The sequence below is a fragment of the Chrysoperla carnea genome, chromosome 2 (assembly GCF_905475395.1).
Source record: "Chrysoperla carnea chromosome 2, inChrCarn1.1, whole genome shotgun sequence".
Lineage (NCBI taxonomy): Eukaryota > Metazoa > Arthropoda > Insecta > Neuroptera > Chrysopidae > Chrysoperla > Chrysoperla carnea.
In genome coordinates, this window is record NC_058338.1 from 8125253 (window position 1) to 8144419 (window position 19167).

Below are 19167 nucleotides of genomic sequence, written 5' to 3' on the forward strand. Positions count from 1 at the left end.
TCAGAAGAAATGAATTTTCCGACTTTCCTTTACATTTTTATTTCAGTTCAGTATCATTTTATTGAGAAAATTTTTCTATACCATGTATATAGGTAATAGATATCAAGGTATACTAAGTTAAGTCTCAAGTTTGTAACGCTTAAAACTATTGATGCTATAAACAAAATTTGGATATAAGTGTTCATAAAATTACCTAATTTGTCCATTTCCGGATGTCCGGTCGCCCGTCTATCTGTGAATACGATAACTCAAAAAAAATTAAAAGAGATACCAAGCTGAAATTTTTACAGTGAAATCAGGAGGTAAAAAGTGAGGTTGCGTTCGTAAAAGAGCAACAAAGGTCAATTGGGTCTTGGGTCCGTAGGACCCATCTTGCAAACCATTAGAAATAGAACAAAACTTTAAATGTAAAAATGTTCCTTACCAAAAAATAAACAACTTTTGTTTGAAACATTTTTTTGTAAACATTACTGTTTACTCACGAGGGCACACATTAGATGCAAATTTTATAGTATGTATTTAGATGGGATTATCAGTTATGTATGTGTGACAGGTATATGTGTAATGTGATAGAGAAATTAACACTGTCTATACATGGTATTTCAACAATTAACACAGTAAATTGTTTGTTTTCACTTGTTTTTTTGTCAAGTCTTGAAAATGCATTAAAACTAAGTTGAAAACACAGCAATTTCGAAAAGTTCAACGAAAACCGGGCTGAAACTTTTTCTATTTTCATATAATTTTATCTATTTTTGAATTATGAATTTTCGCAAGCAAATTTCTCAGGACACGACTAAAGATAACCGAACGGTTGGCGTGAGTTCTCACGTGTTAGCAAAAGAGGTGTTGTCACGCGGACTAATATTGAAGCATCATTAAAAAAAAAGAATACCAATGCTACTTTTTCAACCTTGAAGTATTATTATTCATCCAAAGTGTCAAGGTATCAAAATAGGGTATTATCGTTAGTCAAAAATAAATTATGAAATTTGAAAAAAGTTAAAATTTATGTAAAAATATACTTAAATATTCTGATTTCGAGTCATTAAAGCACATTTTTCTTTTAAAATATTAAAATTAAAAATCGTAATTTCTAAACTGTTTATCACGTGACCTAAAACGCGGGCAAGCCTTGCTGTGATGTCATATCGGTATGAGCCATAAACCATCAGTTAGTTCATTGTAGACAGCTGGGTTAATATATCCATAGATAATCAGTATTTATATTTATTATAATCAGATGTCTATGAATATATCTGTCAAACTTATCTGTGTTATTTCGTATAATGATACCGATATCACGTCATCGAATTGGATGCACGCGTTTTTGACAGTTTAAAAAAGGTTTAAAATTTAATTTAAGTTTTTGTGCAAGAAAGCATGTGTATTTTTCTGAAATAAGTTTTTGGTGGCTTTTTATTAGCAAAATCAACATTTTGAAGTACTTTTTCAAATATTGTAGAATATCCTATTTCCAATTTAAAAATAATCCTTTTTTGTTCTTCGTATCACATTAAAAATATCCAATTAAATAATTTGTTTCCAAATGTAATTTAACATATTATATTATTTATTTAATTAAAACTGTTTTTTGAAAAAAAAAAACAAGTATTGTTTTGCATTTAATATATTATTTAGTAGGTAAATATTAAATTAAATTTTTGAAAATAAATAATAAAATACCCCTTTAATTAAAATGAAATAAAATAAATAAATAATAATATACAACAAAATAGTTGTTAATATCAAATAAAGTCGTTTATTTGAATTGTATATATGTCGTAATGTGTAATCCATGCCAAAACATATTTAACTTCAAATACGTGTTTAATTTTGAACAAAAAAAAAAATCAGGTTAATGTGTTTACAATACATTTTCATTTAATGGATATTTTTTAATAGATCGTTAGCCCATAATGAATCGAAAGAGAGAGAAAACTATTATGTTACTATGGTCCTTATCGCACGTTATCGTTCTGATTTATTTTTAACTTTATGACGTCATAAGAATCCAAAAAATTTAATTTTGCTCTATCACATCCAAATTTTATCCAATTTTGATAAATCAAGTATCAAATGCTACTAAATTTGGGTCATATTTTTCAAATTTGTGTTCAAAATTAATCTAGCTCAATAGATTTCAAGAATGTGGAGCCCTGGTACCGAAATTAAGCACATAATTGATAGCTAGCGAAAAACTGACATCACAGTTGAAAAGAATGGTTCAAAATTAGTGGGTTTCAAAAAAAATTCCAATAAGTTCGGGTCAAATTTGCCTGTGCTATCAAAAAAATCGAATTTTTTAACTTTATGACGTCATCAGAATCCAAAAAATTTAATTTTGCTCTATCACATCCAAATTTTATCCAATTTTGATAAATTAAGTATGTAATCCTACTAAATTTGGGCCATACTTTTCATTTTTGTGATCAAAATTAACCTGGCTCTAATAGATTTCAAGAATGTGGAGCCTTAGTACCGAAATTAAGCACATAATTGATAACTAGCGAAAAACTGACATCACAGTTGAAAAGAATGACCCAAAATTAGTGGGTTTCAAAAAAAATTCCAATAAGTTCGGATCAAATTTGCCTGTGTTATCAAAAAAATCGAATTTTTTAACTTGATGACGTCATCAGAATCCAAAAAATTTAATTTTGCTTTATCACATTCAAATTTTATCCAATTTTGATAAACCAAGTATGTAACCTTATTAAATCTGGATCATACTTTTCATTTTTGTGATCAAAATTAATCTAGCTTTAACAGGTTTCAAGAATGAGGAGTGCTGGCCCCTAAATTAAGCTTATTAGTGATAGCTAGCGAAAAACTGACATTCAACCACAAGACTAAACTTGGTGCTCGTACTACTTTAATTTTTTTGCTGATTTGTTTAGAGTGGTATTACTTCGATACTTCTATGCTTCCTTAAAAGTCTTTTAGTCTAAACTGGATTTTAAAAATATATAAGCATATTAAAATATGTGTGGTAACCAACATTTTACTCAGTCCTTAGTATTAGAATAAGCTGTATATTATTGGTATACTTTAAATACTTTTGATACGCTTGTGGTTTGAGTGATATTTTCTGGTATCAAATAAACTTATATAGTTATATTGTACTACAAAAGAAGCACTATATACTTCATCTAGTCTATATAAGCATCAAAGAGATGATAGTATGGTGGTTTTTGTGAAAAATAAAACGATTTAAGTTGTACAACAAATAATAAAACAAGATGATTTATATTTTTAAAACGTAAAAAAAAGGAGATATATAGAGATTCGTTGAAAGTAGGATACTAGATCTATGTTTTGTATGGTCGGAAAACACAAGGAAAATATATATAACAAAAAACCATTGAAAAAGATTAACACAAACGTACTAAAATAAATTACTTGATTAAAAATAGAAGAAAAATTTATATACAATGTGTTTCAAGTTCATAATGTAATATTTGTCATACCATGTATATGAAATATACCAAGATATACTAAGTTTAGTCCCAAGTTTGTAACGCTTAAAAATATTGATGCTATGAACAAAATTTTAGTATAGGTGTTTATAAAATCACCTAATTAGTCCATTTCCAGTTGTTTGTCTGTCGTCTGTCGTCTGACCGTCTGTCCGTCTGTCATCACGATTGCTCAAAAACGAAAAGAGATATCAAGCTGAAATTTTTATAGCGTGCTAAGGACGTAAAAAGTGAGGTCGAGTTCGTAAATGAGCAACATAGGTCAATTGGGTTCTTTATAAAAAATTAACAACTTTTGATTGAAACATTTTTTCGTAAACATTACTGTTAACTCGTGAGACCGCATACTATGCGCAAATTTTAGTATTATATGGGTATATCAGTTATATGTGTCTGAAATGTATGTATGTGTAATGTGACAGAGTAATCAACACTGTCTATACATGGTATTTCAACAATTAACTCAGTCAATTTATGGTAATTGTATTAGAATATCCTACATTTGTATAAAGAAGCTTAGAATTTTCTGACAATATTCCCGTAGCGATTATTACAACAACCTTAAGAGAATTGAACTAAGATCATGATACATTTCCTTGAAACATAATGTACATATGGAAATGACAAAGTAGTAAAAACAGATGAAAATTGAATTCTATACAATTGAAAATGATTTACGATATAAAATTTATAATTTTTGGTATTGTTTTAAATTAGTTTTAAGAAACTTCTTGTAAATAATTCGTTTATTTTATACACACTTGAAAAAACTCTTCCCAATGCTGTGATATAATCTTTAATTTAAAATTTAATGTTTTTTTTATTCGTATAGAATTATAGATAATAATAATTATAGGATATCATGTACTCAAAAAGTAAGTACTTATAATAAAAATAAAATCTCTTTAAAAAAAATCACTTTTAATAGATAATTAATAATTGTAATGGTGATTCAAAATAACTAAACAAATTAGATTTTTGTGGTAATTATAAATAAATAATAATATTTGCAAATCATGAAAGCAGATTTTAAACAAAATGCAAAAAAAAATTTTTTAACTGACTTTCAGAATTTGCAAAGATTAAGGCAAGATACAAAAAAAAGACAAAGAATATTTATAAAACTAAATTTAATTCTCAATGACATAATATTTTTGGTGTACGGGTTTTATTTTAATGTTGATTTATTAGGTTGGTTCAGTGGCGTGCAAATGATGCTTGTTTTTGGGTGAACAATAATTGTAAAACACCCATTTATTATTTGAAATAAAAATCAAATATAGTTCGATTAAAATCTGAACGTTTTTTTTTCAACACTTTTTAGCATATAACAATACTACTAAATATTAAGAATAGGACATATAAAGTTTAGTAAAATATTAAAAAATGTCCTACATTGAAAACACACATATTTATATGGGCTTAAAGGAGTATTCTGGTCTAGAAGCCAAAATTGTAGGGATTTTTCAAACTAAGCTTATAAAAAAATTATAAAAGTTTTTGTAGACATTTTTATATAATACTAGCTTGATATCCGCCCGCTTCACTGAATTTAAAAGTAAAAACCACCTCACTTTTGATCCCACTTATCTTCCTTCCTCATAAAACTCGAAGGTATGGTTTTACACAGCTAAAATATATGGAGTTTTCAATTTTTTTTTAAGTGTAAAAAATTTATATGTAATTCATTGAGTATATCCTTAAAGATGGCCATGAATTGTTTGACATTTATTTTTAAAATTTTTATAGAAATCTTTAATTTATGATTCTAAATGATGATCATAGATGGAGTAGTAAAATGCAAGATGAACTTTAATTTTTTTAAAAATAATCTTTATAAATTAGATCTCATGTGTTATTCTGATGTATGAGCTATATTATTGTTCAGTTTCATTCAAATCCATTTATTAGTTTTTACGTGAAAGCACTTACTTTCCAAATATAGAGATCTTATAATAAAAAAAATTGTAAAAATTAAAAATTCTTCGAACTACAGGCCGACGGTGACGTGGGGGCTACCAAAAAAACACCGCACTCTCAGCCCTTGTAGTGATCCGAAATAAATAAAAAAAATTGAAAATTTGTTAATTAAGTTATAGATAAATCCAATGTGATAATTTTTTATACATATTTATAGTTAGTTATATTTATAATTATAATAGATTAGATTAATACTGTGAATATAACTCTGTAGTTAACAAATTTATTAAAAAAAAGTCAGTGTTTCTACACAAAAATCATTTTTTTCATTTTAATGCAAAATTCTTATGTATGGGTATGGAGGTTAGCGGGCCATGCTCGAGGATCGCGCCTCGAGGCAATGGTTCAGAGCACCTAGCCAAGTAGACCCTTGTACTCTATTCCCGCTACACTTTTCAGTGGCTATTATAACCAACTGATGTACTGAAACCCAGGATTTGCAAGCGCTGAGTTTCCTAATTTCTTCTGGTTCGACTATGGCCGGACCAAACCATTTCCTTTGCTGCTGTATGAGCGCCGGGCAGTAACAGAGAAAGTGGATCGATGTTTCTTCTGAATTTTCTTCGCATCTGTCACACACGGGAGATTGTCTTTTTCCAATCTGATGTTGGAACTTGTTCAGGTTATCATGCCCTGTGAGTAACTCTATGATGACTCTAATATCAGCTCTGTTTAGTTTCAAGATCTCCTCGGCTCTGTTACCGAACGAGTTTCCTTCACCCAACAGGCTTTTGGCGATTCGCCCTCCCTCGTAGCTGGTCCATGCCTTTAATTGTTGGTTTTTCAGATTGTCACCTAATCTCTTAAGACCTTCTTGGTATGGCATCCTCGCAAGCTTTTCTTGAGTTGGAGCCATGGGGGTTCCCAGTTTGGTTAGCTTGTCTGCTCTCTCATTACCGTTACAACCAGAGTGTCCGGAGATCCAGGTAATATTGACTTTATTGTGCCTCGCCAAGTTGTTTAGACTGTTTCTAGTCTCCTTGATGAGTCGCGATGACACTGTAAAGTTTGATAGCGTTTATGTAAATGGTAACAATTTTAAAAGCATTTATTGACTAAAAAACCAATATTTATTACGATTTCTTCATGTACCCATGTAAATAGGGCTGTTTTTAATATTTAATAGATCAGCTAAACGGACCTATGAATTGTTTTAAAACTAAAGGTTAAAGGGGCTTGGTTAAAAAGCAAAGAAGAATATCGTATGATAATATTTGTTGGTAAAGTTGGAAAAGTATAGCGAAGCGGACGAATACCGGCAAGTAGTATTTCAATAAATAATTTTATTTAGGTAATGACAAAATAATTTAAAAAAAAAGGAATTATCCAGGGTAATAAACCATATCTTTTGTAAATGAAATAATTAATACTTTTCAAAGCTACGCCAATGATCTAATACACATGAATGGTGTATAGAGAAACCTCCTAAATCTATGACGGAATATATAAAAGAATATTTGAAACGTACAATCATCTAATTGAATTTTGTGCATCAAACGAGTAAGATTGCTAAATTTTTTTTATAACTATGACATCATTAAAGGGTAAAGTGGCTTTAGTTACCGGTGCCAGTTCAGGAAATGGACAAGGAATTACACGAGCTCTTGTGAAACATGGAATGATTGTAAGTTAATTGAATTTTTATGTTCCTAAAATAAATTTTCATATTTCGAACTTAGATAGTTGTCCCTTTCGATAGATAAAGCTTGTTTAAAATCTTCTTTAAGAGACTTCGGTTGACTTAGCTATTACTCAGCCATATATAATTACCTGACTAAAACACAGAAATCCAGATTTACAGAAAAGGAAATGTTCACTTCAGTTTCCTCCATGCAACACGATCATTTCATTGATCTGGTAGATACCCTTCAAGAATTATTCTTATTATTCAAGAAAAATATTTTTCGAATAATTTAAGCCTTTTAAACTCAAATAAAACTCTAAGGAGGGATAAGGCTTCATTTCAGCCCCACAATAATGAAAGGAGACTGGGTGCTTAATGATGAAATATATTTTTAGAAAAAAAAACTATAATTAATATTACTGGTAGGACGCAAAGCTATAAGTTGTAATTTTTAAAGCTGAATTGTATAAAAGAAAACCGACTTCAACAGAAAATCTTTTCCAAAACAAATTAAAATGCACTAAAAAGTAAAAAAATAACGATAATATAATGTAGTTAAAATTATTGTATTTTTGGAGTCGGTGTCAGCCGAAGAAACAACTCTGAAAGAACAGTTTGCTACATTAGTTTGGCTGACACCGACTCTAAAAATAACAATAATTTTAACTGCATTATATTATCGTTATTTTTTTACTTTTTAGTGCATAATAATTTGTTTTGGAAAAGATTTTCTTTTGAAGTCGGTTTTCTTTTTGTTAAAAGTTTTTTTATTTTGTGATTTTTAGTGAATCTGAAGTACACTAACTAATTTTTCACTAAAAAAGAATCATCGAAACCGGTTGACGTGATATTGAGTTATTCGTCCTCTTGTCGTGCATAATGAATGCAAATTTAAGACTTTTATGATTTTCTCATGGATGCTGTTGTCAGAACTAGACTAAAATGAAATGGGACCACACGGGAAGCCCAAGCTTTCAAACAGATAAAGAATCATCAAAATCGGTTCACCCAGTCTAAAGTTCTGAGGAACAAACATAAAAAAAAAATACAGTCGAATTGAGAACCTCCTTTTTTTTCTTCTGGGATGTAATGAGGCCATATCGATATCTCTCCTTAACTTTTCCGCGAAAATAAAAGATTTTAGATAAAAATTTGTGGTCCGAGGTAAAATTGTAATAAAAAAACCAGCTGGAGTATAGGTGAAAAACCATTCGACAAAGGAAATCTTTTTGGCGCTCTAATTATTTTACATAGCATGGATGTTTTTAGTTTTAATTTTGAAAGAGTCATTACAAAGAAGGTTCTAGTATTCGAATTACTAATGTTAATTGAAGCCAATTGTTATCTAATAAAAAAAACTGACATAGAATCAATTAATAATATACATAAATAAATATGTTTTTAAGTTCACAAAAAAAAAAGAATTAAAAATATACATTCACTATTGCAATGACCTTGACAATTAAGTAATGATTTGCAAAAATAAATAAATTTAACCTTGACTTTATCTTCCGGTATTATCTCATAATATAAATTACTGAATTTTTTTTAAAGAGAATTGAAAAACATTTCATATATCTATCGCCTTAACCAACTGGACCATAATATGCTTTAGGCTAATGGACAATTTTTTTTTTAACGCAACGAATTTTTATTTATTTTTTTATTTTTTTTTTTACAAAATACAGTCAAACCTGAATAAGCGAGAGTTCAAGGTAGCACAATCTCATTCTCGCTTATAGAGGTTTCTCACTAATCCGAGTTTCTCGCTAATGCAGGTACATGGATAGCGTTTCTCTCTTATAGAGGTACGCAGCAATAACAAGTTACAGCAAGTAAGAATCTAGTAAATTGTAGCTATAGTTCCTCCTAAATAATATAAATAAATAAAGCTCGACTGCCGCTTATAGAGGTATAGATAAGTAGCAGTCTCACTTACGGAGGTCCATGAGGGAAAAACGACTCTCTCTTACAGAGGTTTTTGTTTCTCGCTAATAGTTTTGGGAGCTTAAAAAGACGAGTCCTGGCTATTACTCTCATTTATAGAGTTTTCTCACTTAGCCAGGTTTGACTGTATATACAAAAAAAATCAAAGTCGATTTTCGATGATTTTAAATGTTTATGATTTTGTAAAATAAAAAGACAACTTAATTGTCGAGTAACTCCTTTTTAGAAAATAAATAAGTTTTTTTGGTACTTTTGTTTTAGGTTGTAGGTGTGGCACGTCGATTAGATCGTTTAGAAGCTTTAGCCAAAGAATTGAAAAATGAACCTGGTAAATTTCATTATCTTCAAGTCGATATGTTGAAAGAAGATCAAATTTTGAGCGCTTTCCAATTTATTAAAAAAGAATTTGGAGCGTTACATGTTCTAGTTAACAATGCTGGAGTTGCACGAAATACTAGTTTATCAGGTAAAAATGGCATTGTTTCTTTTAGTGAAGTAAATTCAGCATAAAATATTTTAGTTTTAAAAAAAATACTCGCCCCGTTGTGGAAGAATAATTGTTCTAAAGAATTTAGAAATGTGCTTGCAAAAATCCATTTTGGAAGACAAAAATATAGGGTAGTATAGAGCTAAAAAAACGAAAAAATTTAGACTAGCGAACGTCAAATCCTTTCAAAACTTTACGAGAGAAGACGGTTTTATCTCGTTTTTCGCCATTTATTTTCTCGCCTTGTATGATTGGCAGGAAATTCGTTATGGGTTCAAATTGTAACTTACTGGTATCTTTTTGTAAATGATAACTTTAAATCATATCTTTTCGTCGAAAAATGATATAAGATTGCCGCACAATTCACGAAAATGCAAATTATAGATGCTTCGGCAAAGCCATACGCGATAGGTAACGAAGCATCCTACGTCAATTGAAACAAAAGAATTCCTACGTGATGAAACCGCGAAAACACAAAAGAAAACGGCGTTTTACATTAAAAAAAATACTAAAAAGAAAAATCTCTATCAAAGGATAATTTTAAAGTTTAAAACTTTTACCAAAGCTTTTACTTTCATCTGTGTGACAAAAATGTTATTATTGTTCTTAATAGAGTGGTAAATGTAAATTAGAGAAGCTTTAGCTTAACATAAAGTTAAATATTAAAATAAAGAAGTTAAATGTATATTCATTGCATTTTTTTTTACAGATGGTGACACCAAATTGTGGAAAGAAGTGCTTGACACAAATATACTTAGTTTAGCAATTGCTACTCGTGAAGCTGTCCGTATGATGGAAGAAACTAAAGTTGAAGGCTACATTGTTCATATAAACAGTATCTTTGGATTAACAGTCCCATATAAAGTTGGTAAAGACTTAAATATGTATGCAACAAGCAAATATGGTGTTACAGCAATGACGGAAGCATTACGATTAGAAATTTTAAATAAAAAATTAAAAATTCGTGTAACCGTACGTTTGAAAACTACTCTAAAATTCTGGTGAAAATATTATTAAAGTTATTTGTTATTTTTAGAGTATTTGCCCAGGTGTTGTTGCTACTGAATTACTTCAAGCAGCAAAAATGGAGAAATTCGGTGAACAATTCAAAGATAATCCGATCTTGAAAACAGAAGATATTGCTGCTACAGTTATCTTTTTAATTACATTACCTGGCCATGTTGAAGTAAGTTGATAATCGTACTGGCATAAAATGAAGAAAATCGATTGAAATTATTTAAATTTTTTTATTGAAGCGATTATTAAAAAAAATGAATGGGGAGGGGGCATTTTTACTATGTTTTTATTAATTCGCTTTCTTGTATGTCTGTCCGGGTGGGATTTTTTTAAATTGATTTTAAACTAACTTCCTAGTTAGCTAAAACGAAAAAAAATTGAGCGTTCCGTCACAAAAAAAACCAACACCAACTCGTTAAGCATAATCAATGAAGAAATCAATATATAGGAAAATGTTTCAGTCAGAAATAGTACAGTCTGTACTTCCAAAACTTTTTTTTCTAATTTTTCGGGAAATTTTGTGAGAAAATACATATGAAAATATGCTGCGCCTATAGAAAATTTGATTCCGAATAGCTTTTGGTCTTGTTTTTGTTACGTGCAGGGCGCTTATTTATAAGAAAGAAATCCTGTTACGTTTAGTTGTTTCCATTCTCAAAAGTTTTTAGAAAAAATTAAGAATTCTTTTCTTGTAAGTGAATTTTCCAAAAATATATATATTCTGGGCAACGATGTATATGAATTTGTATTTTTAAATAATATCATAAGACTTTCAAAAACATGCAAAACATTTTTTTAAAGTGAAAAATTTATAAAAGATTCTATTCGATAAGTTCTTGTTTTTTTTTTACAGATTCCTAGTCTTACTATTCGACCATTATGGGAACAATTTTAAGGGCATCAACGACGGATAAAAATTTTGTTTTAAGCTGCGATTTTATTGCTTTTCTTGATTAATTATAAATTATGTAGATTATTGTTTCAAATAAAATTATTATTAAAAGCATAAGCTAATTCTTTCATTTATACTATATACTTCATAGGTACATTTTACACACCACAACTAACTTACTTAATTGTTTAAATACTCTATAATCCATAGAGCTCATAAAGAAAAAATTTTTTTCAAAATGGAATAATAAAAGTTATACGTCTACATAAAATTCTATTAGCTTTAGGAGCTTGATCTATAGAGTAATAAACGTCTTCAAAAACGAAGCATTTGATTTTCTTTGATTTCAATTTGATTTTCTGAGTCCCACAAATTTTTCCAAGAAAGTCATCACGATTTTCGTTCATGCTTACAAACTACTCAAAATGAATAAACTGTTGAATTTTGAATATCGAATAGATCTCTGCTTCGAGTTTCTAGAATCTCGATCTCTGCGTAGGAGGCCACAAAATCCTAGCTAGATTTTTCTAAGACAGTGTATAATGTTAAAAAAAATATGCTTACGGTATTTTCGTTCGAAAAATCATTTTGATCTCGCTTACCTGAAAAAAAAAACGAAAATTTTTAGTTTTTATTAAACAATTTCTTAAATTATTTATTTTTTATTCAAAATTATTTTCACTTAATTACTTTAAGATAAATTATCTATGGCATAGAATCTTAATTGTAATGAAATTGCAACAATTGAAATCAACAACTGTATAAAATTGCAATTTTAAATAATAAGTAGGTATTTCAAAAATAATTACCTATTACTAATAAATAATATGCTTAACATAAACTTCAATTAGAAATCTATTTTCATTAGACCTCGTTGACCGAGAAAAACAAACTTGTTGCATTAAAACAACATTTTACTATTTTATAGTACAATAAAATTAAACATCTATCAAGAAAAAAGTGTTGCTATTTGAAATTACGAACTATTGTTTATTAATTTGTAACTGCGATTTTTTTTTTCAAATAAATTTTTTCTGTATTTATTGTGAATTATAAATTTTTAAAATAGAATGCTTTTTTGAGAAAATGATAAAGTTATACTATTTGTATATAAAATTGACTATAGAAAATTTACATAAGGATTCGCTCGTGCTTGAATGAGCAAAAAAAATGCACGGTTCTAAAATTGGCATATCTCTGTGAATTTTGAAGCTATAAAATCGAATTAAAAACGAAAATGTTTGTAATTTGCAAGAAGCTGCTTATTTTATACTCCCAAAAAAAGGAATATAAGTAATCACTCCCCGAGAAGTCAAATTTTCGGTAGGAAATTGTTAAATTCAAATATGCAACTGTGCCAAATATAAAAAAAAGGACTTTTTTCATTAAAATCATGATTTATTAAATAATTTTATTGTACTATTTTATTCTAAATACAAAATACTGGTTTTAATTACAATTGCATTGCTTATAATTGGATTTAATTGAAATAGTCTCACGTATTTTAGTATGAGAGCTAATTGTAGTAAGCGTTCAACTACATATTAAAATGTTTTGTACTCTAAGAACTATTTCTACAGGCTTGAAGTGATCCAAGCTCCAAAAGGAATAAACTTATTCCATAAAAAAGAAAATTATTTGAAATTAAAATGGAAATTCCCAGAAATTGAAAGGAAAATTCCCAGAAACAGGATGCCAAAAATATTTCCTTGCCATTTTAGAAGGATTAAGACTATACGTATGCAAAACCTTTTTTCTTATTATTTTGCGAAAAGTTATTCTTTATAAAAATCTCTGCTTTCGAAAATATTAACATTCAGAAATTGACTCTTGACATGTAATGTACAGAGTGTCCATCATAATTGAAAATTTTGATAGGGCTGTTAAAGGTCGTTTAGGAATATAGACCATTTTGAACAGATAATAAGGGATAAACTGTTCAAGAAATCATTCCCGATTTTGTAAAAGAATAATTACATGTATGGAACATGAAGATGGATCCGTTGAGGCAAAAACGAACTGACAATTTGTTTTAATGAAAATCTACTCAGCCGTTCGCAGAGCGTCGCGTTAGCCGTTCGCTAAACATGGCTAAGAATACCCGATCAAATGGTTTTCAATTAAATTACGAAACAAACACTCTCGATTAAATTACATTTCAAAAACAATAACCCGCTCTTTTTATTCGGGGGCTAAAATGATATCTTTCGAAAACTTTCGAAAATATTAAATAATTCTAAAAAAGATGTACAAAGTTAAAGAAAATCGTAAACTAATACTAGGGAAATATAAATTTTTTCTTAGAAAGATCATTTCCATCTAATCTCCCGCATGCAATATTATAGACAGACATACGGGCAGATATTGCGTGGTAATAATTTCATTGTTTAATTTATATTTAAATCATAGTTTATCCTTGAAAATTAAATGTTTAATGTCGATTTTTAATAAATTAGTTTCAGAAAAGAGTGTCTTGATGTTACACTGATTCGATATGTCAGAAAATTTACTAATAAATTGTTTTGTTAAAAATATACATACGAATGTCTTTGTAATGTTAGTGAGATAAAAAATCCGGTTTCTATCAATTTAAAAATGTTGTAAACTTGAATTTGTTGTAATTTTAAATTTCCATTTTGATTAATAAAAACAAAGAAAATACGTTTAAATTTCATTTGTAAAAGTGTTAGCAAAGAGAAAATACAAACTTACTTAAAAATTCAATTTGCGCGATAAAGTATGTCTGAAGTTGATCGAATTCATAATGGTTCTTATAAATCATACCTGTACGTAACTACTTAGGTACTGATATTAGTTTAATGTATCTGTTTGGAAGTATCTAATAATTAACTAAAATATTGGTCTTTTGCCGATTCCAAAGTTAAGCAAGTGAAAACAAACAATTAACTGAGATAATTGTTGAAATACCATGCATAGACAGATTGATTACTCTATCACATTACAAACAAAAGTTGGTTATTTTTTTATAAGGAATATTTTTATATTTAAACTTTTGTTCTATCTCTAACGGTTGACAAGATGGGTCCTACTTGACCCATCAGAGATAGAACAATGGACCCAAGACCCCATTGACCTATGTTGCTCATTTACGAACTGGATCTCACTTTTTACGTCCTGAGTACGCTGTAAAAATTTCTGCTTGATATCTTTTTTTGTTTATGAGATATCGTGTTGACAGACAACCGAAAGTGGACTAATTAGGTGATTTTATAAACACCTATACCAAAATTTTGTTCATAGCATTAATATTTTTAAGCGTTACAAACTTGGAACTAAACTTTGTATACCTTGTATATTACATACATGCATGGTATAAAAATAGGGAATTAAAAAGATGCTGGTTGTTTTTCACCGTACCCATTAAATAATTATAGGTAAATGATAAACAAATGATGAAAACATTATAAATATTTCTTATATGGTGATTTATAAATAGAGTTATTTACCATATTACCTATCATTTTTATGATTGACATCTGTAAAAAATGCAACCAATAGCTGGTCAAGTTGCTTTAGTTACTGGTGCAAGTTCTGGAATTGGTGCAGCGCTTGTGAAACTGTTAGTGAAAAATGGGATGAAAGTAAGTGAAAATATATTATTTTTTTATATAAAAGGAACATTTTTTGTTTAATCTTTTGTTTTATTTCTTACGAATTCGAAAATGAATCGCGTATACCCATTACCCAACAAGCCAATTTTACTCGATAAAAATTAAAGCCATTTTTTTTGCTAGAACACTTTATAGAACAATTCTGCATCCTTTAATTTTTGAATTATTTTGTTTAGCGACCGAGATACAGTCAGGCTAGTTGATTTTATGAACACCTAACTAAATTTAATTAACCCTTCCTATATTAAAGAAGCGTGGTTAAAATATGTAAATATTTTTCTGAATTTTTTTAAAAAAATTGAAAAGTTAAAATTAGTATATCAGTTTTTTCATCAGGGAATGATTTCCACACCTAATGAAGGTCAAATCACATACTGCGCGTTTATAATAATTTATTATGTTGATAATGTCTTTAGGACATTCCTCGGGAAGTCAAAAAAAAAACAGAACAAGGATGTCAAAGGACAAAAAAATCACGATTCTTAAGATTTTCTTTGAATCCTTTATAAATAGGTAAATTTTTTTATATCCTTTACGGAGTTAAATTTATAGATTTGTGCTGTTAAAGTTTGCGTTTTTAACATTTAAATCCTTGCTTGAAGTATTTTTAAAGGTATGTTTTATTATGTAACAAGGCAAATTTTCTTAAGATTAATTTGGAAAACTAATAATCATTAGCGAAAAACAAGACAAATATTTTCCTATAAAGAAAATTAAAACAAGCGGTGCTCGTTTTTCCATAAAACACATTAAAATTGATGAAATGAATGGCATTTGTGTGTTAAGTCATTTTCTCTAAATCTTTAAGCATCAATATTTCAAATACCATGGTATATATGGGAAAATTTTACTCTTAATTTTTGTCTAATTTGCCTTTTTTAAAGTCCTAACAGAATCCGCCTCAAAAATTTGAAAGTGAAGTCTCAAACAATTGCATACTTAATAATTTCATCACTTAGCGAGGAACGTCCTTAAGAAACGATCGTTTAAACAATTATTTAACTAAATTAAAAGTAGACGCTACTCTTGAACGTGAATTTAGCTTAATTATTTTTTAATTATGATTAATCAATTAAGTAAATCGATTTATTTCAAATTTCGGCGCAAATAAAAATTTGCTGAAATGAGAGGTACACAAAAATTTGCTGAGATGGGAGGTACCTAGGTGGGTGTGTGCATAAAGGTTAAACAAAAAACTGCCTATTTATCATGTTATAATTTATGATGTTAAAATTTAAATACACATTACAGGTTGTTGGGGTAGCAAGGCGGAAAGACCGCTTACTAGCGTTATCGAATGAATTAAAAAATGAATCAGGAGAATTTCATTATCTTCAAGTAGATATGACCAAGGAAGATGATATTAAAAAAGTGTTCGAATTTATTCAAGACAAATTTTCAGTATTACATGCCCTCGTAAACAATGCTGGTGTAGTTCGACTTGATTCCACTTTAAAAGGTAAAATATTAAATAAGAATTACTGACTAGTGATTTAACTTGTGTTCCTTTATCTCCTGTGGGAGTATGGGACATTCAGAAGAGCTCTCCACCCGCCTTCAAAGCTTTTTAAAGCTTATCGTGCTTATTTTATGAAGTATTTAGGTAGCATTGAGAATTCAGAGTATTGCTAAAATTTTTCCAGATGGTAGTACAGAAAGTTGGCGACAAGTTTTAGATACAAATGTGATAGGTGTTTCAATTGCAACACGTGAAGCTGTGCGCTTAATGAGGAAAACTAATGCTGATGGTTACATAATACATATAAACAGTGTATTGGGTCTTGGATGTCCGTTGCCTGTTGGAAAATATGCTAATATGTACATAGCTTCAAAACATGCTGTAACGGCTATGACAGAAACGTTACGACAAGAATTATTAGATGAAAATCTAAAAATTAGAGTATCGGTAAGTAATCAAATCACATTTAGTTTCAAAAATTTATAGGTCAATTACAATTAGTTTTAAAAGAGATAAAAAACGGCTATGACATTTGGTATTAAATAAAAACTATAGGTTGTAAAGTTTCATTAAAATCTATTCAGTAGTTTTGGTGTGAAAGCGTAAGAAACAAGCAAACAAACAAACAAGCACATTCTATTTTTAGCTTAAACGAAGAATATACTAACAATTTTGCTAAAACAATACATGCTCTTCCCGTAATAATTCGAATTCCTTTTTTTTTAGAGTATATGCCCTGGTGTAGTTGAAACAGAGATGATACAAAGTGTTAAAGGCACACCGATGGAAAAAGCATTATCAGCAAATGCACCAAGTTTAAAAGCGATCGATGTGGCTGAAACTGTTTTGTTTTTATTAACCAGACCATCTAATGTAGAGGTAAACAAAAAGTGGAAAATAGGCATTAAAATATCAATATTCTATAATTTCTGATGTTTTTTCTATTTTTTCTAGATTACACAATTAACCATTAAACCAAAAGGAGAACTAATTTAAGAATTTATGTTTTTGATAACGTGATTTTAGATATGGTACTTTGACTTGTCCAGTAAAATTTAAAAAGTAGTTTAGAATTTAAAAAAAAAAAAATAAGTAAAAAAATATGTTTTTTTTTTTATTGTCATCATCTCCAAAAAATTATATTTTGTGTTGATATCAAAGAATGCTTCAAAATTTTTTCCTATCTTAGTAAGAAACGCATTATGATGTCTTCATGCGTCTCTGAGATATACCATATGGGAAATTTTGATAAAGCAAGAATGTAATCCTACTAAATTTGGGTCAAACTTTTCAAATTTGTGATCAAAAGTAACCTCGCTCAAATAGATTTCAAGAATGTGGAGTCTTGGTCTCGGAATTAAGCACAAAAGTAATAGCTAGCGAAAAATTGACATCACAGCTGAAAAGAATGACGCCAAGTTAGTGGATTTCAAAAAAAATCCAATAAGATTGGATCACGTTTGCCTGTGTTATCGAAAAAATCGAATTTTTTAACTTGATGACGTCACCAGAATCCAAAAAATTTAATTTTGCTATATCATATCCAAATTTTATCCAATTTTGATAAATCAAGTATGTAATCCTACTAAATTTGGGTCATTCTTTTCAAATTTGTGATCAAAATTAACCTATCTCAAATAGGTTTTAAGAACGGGTAGTTCTGGTACCGGAATTCAGCACAAAAGTGATGGCTATCGGAAAATTGACATCACAGCTGAAAAAATGACCTAAAGCAGGTTACAAAAAAAAAAAATTCTAATAAAATTGGATGAAATTTGCCTGTGTTGGAAAAAATACTCAATCCCTTTTGAAATGATAGCAATTAGAAACACCTGTTATTTAAATGAAATGTTTTAATATTACCTACTCAATTTACAAGTATATAATTACACAATTATTAATGTGTTGTTACAAATTGGAAAATAAATGAAATCGTTTAGGTAATATTAAAAACTATTAAGAATTTTATTTCTTCGTTGACCGAGAAAAACTTGTTTCATGAATAAATTATTATTATTTTTAAATAAAATTCTAAAAGTTTTACTTAATTACTTTGATGAGATTGGATTTAAATGTAATCTTTCAATCGGCTATCTTTCTTTACAAATTTCTTATCGAAACAACGTTTGAAGCCCCCTCAGTTTTAAAAACATATCTTTTCGCTTCATATGAGTATTTTATTTGATTGTTGGAACTTTTACGTTCTAGTAGTATTCTCTTAACAAATAGTTTCTCTCTTAACTAAGAATTTTCTAACGGATATATTTTTGAAATAGTTGACAAAATGAATAATTTTTGCCAGATGCGTTCCAGCTAATTTTACTTCACAATTTACACACAATATAGAGATCATTTTAACCTATACCATAGGGATCATTTAACCCTAAATGACATATTTTAATGCATCTCTTAACTAATCTTGATGAGTAAAACAAGAATAAGGCGAAAGCTTACACAAAAAAAGAAATTGTATTATGAAATTTGTCTTGCCATAGATCAGAAGCAGTAAAATTGATATGTTTGCTAAGGAACATCAAATAAATTTTACTAAAGAAGATTTAGGCTAGGTCTCATCATAAGTGTATTTATACGAATTCATTTATGAAGGCGTAGTGTATACTGCGCTTTATAATTCCTTTTAAAAAATAGA

At 28.8% G+C, this 19167-nt stretch overlaps 2 protein-coding genes across 2 annotated transcripts; both read left to right on the forward strand.

Annotated features, from left to right (window-relative positions):
- The first annotated feature begins 6922 nt into the window (after positions 1-6922).
- Positions 6923-11445, forward strand: LOC123293274 (farnesol dehydrogenase-like). Its single transcript, XM_044874037.1, has 5 exons — positions 6923-7083; positions 9292-9496; positions 10227-10489; positions 10554-10703; positions 11388-11445. Exons 1-5 carry the CDS (start codon positions 6988-6990, stop codon positions 11427-11429), a joined length of 756 nt encoding a protein of 251 aa, XP_044729972.1. The 5' UTR covers positions 6923-6987; the 3' UTR covers positions 11430-11445.
- Positions 11446-14877: 3432 nt separating this feature from the next.
- On the forward strand, positions 14878-17620 carry LOC123292401 (farnesol dehydrogenase-like). The gene is made up of 5 exons (XM_044873049.1): positions 14878-15028; positions 16310-16517; positions 16702-16964; positions 17244-17396; positions 17472-17620. Exons 1-5 carry the CDS (start codon positions 14933-14935, stop codon positions 17511-17513), a joined length of 762 nt encoding a protein of 253 aa, XP_044728984.1. The 5' UTR covers positions 14878-14932; the 3' UTR covers positions 17514-17620.
- Positions 17621-19167: the final 1547 nt, after the last annotated feature.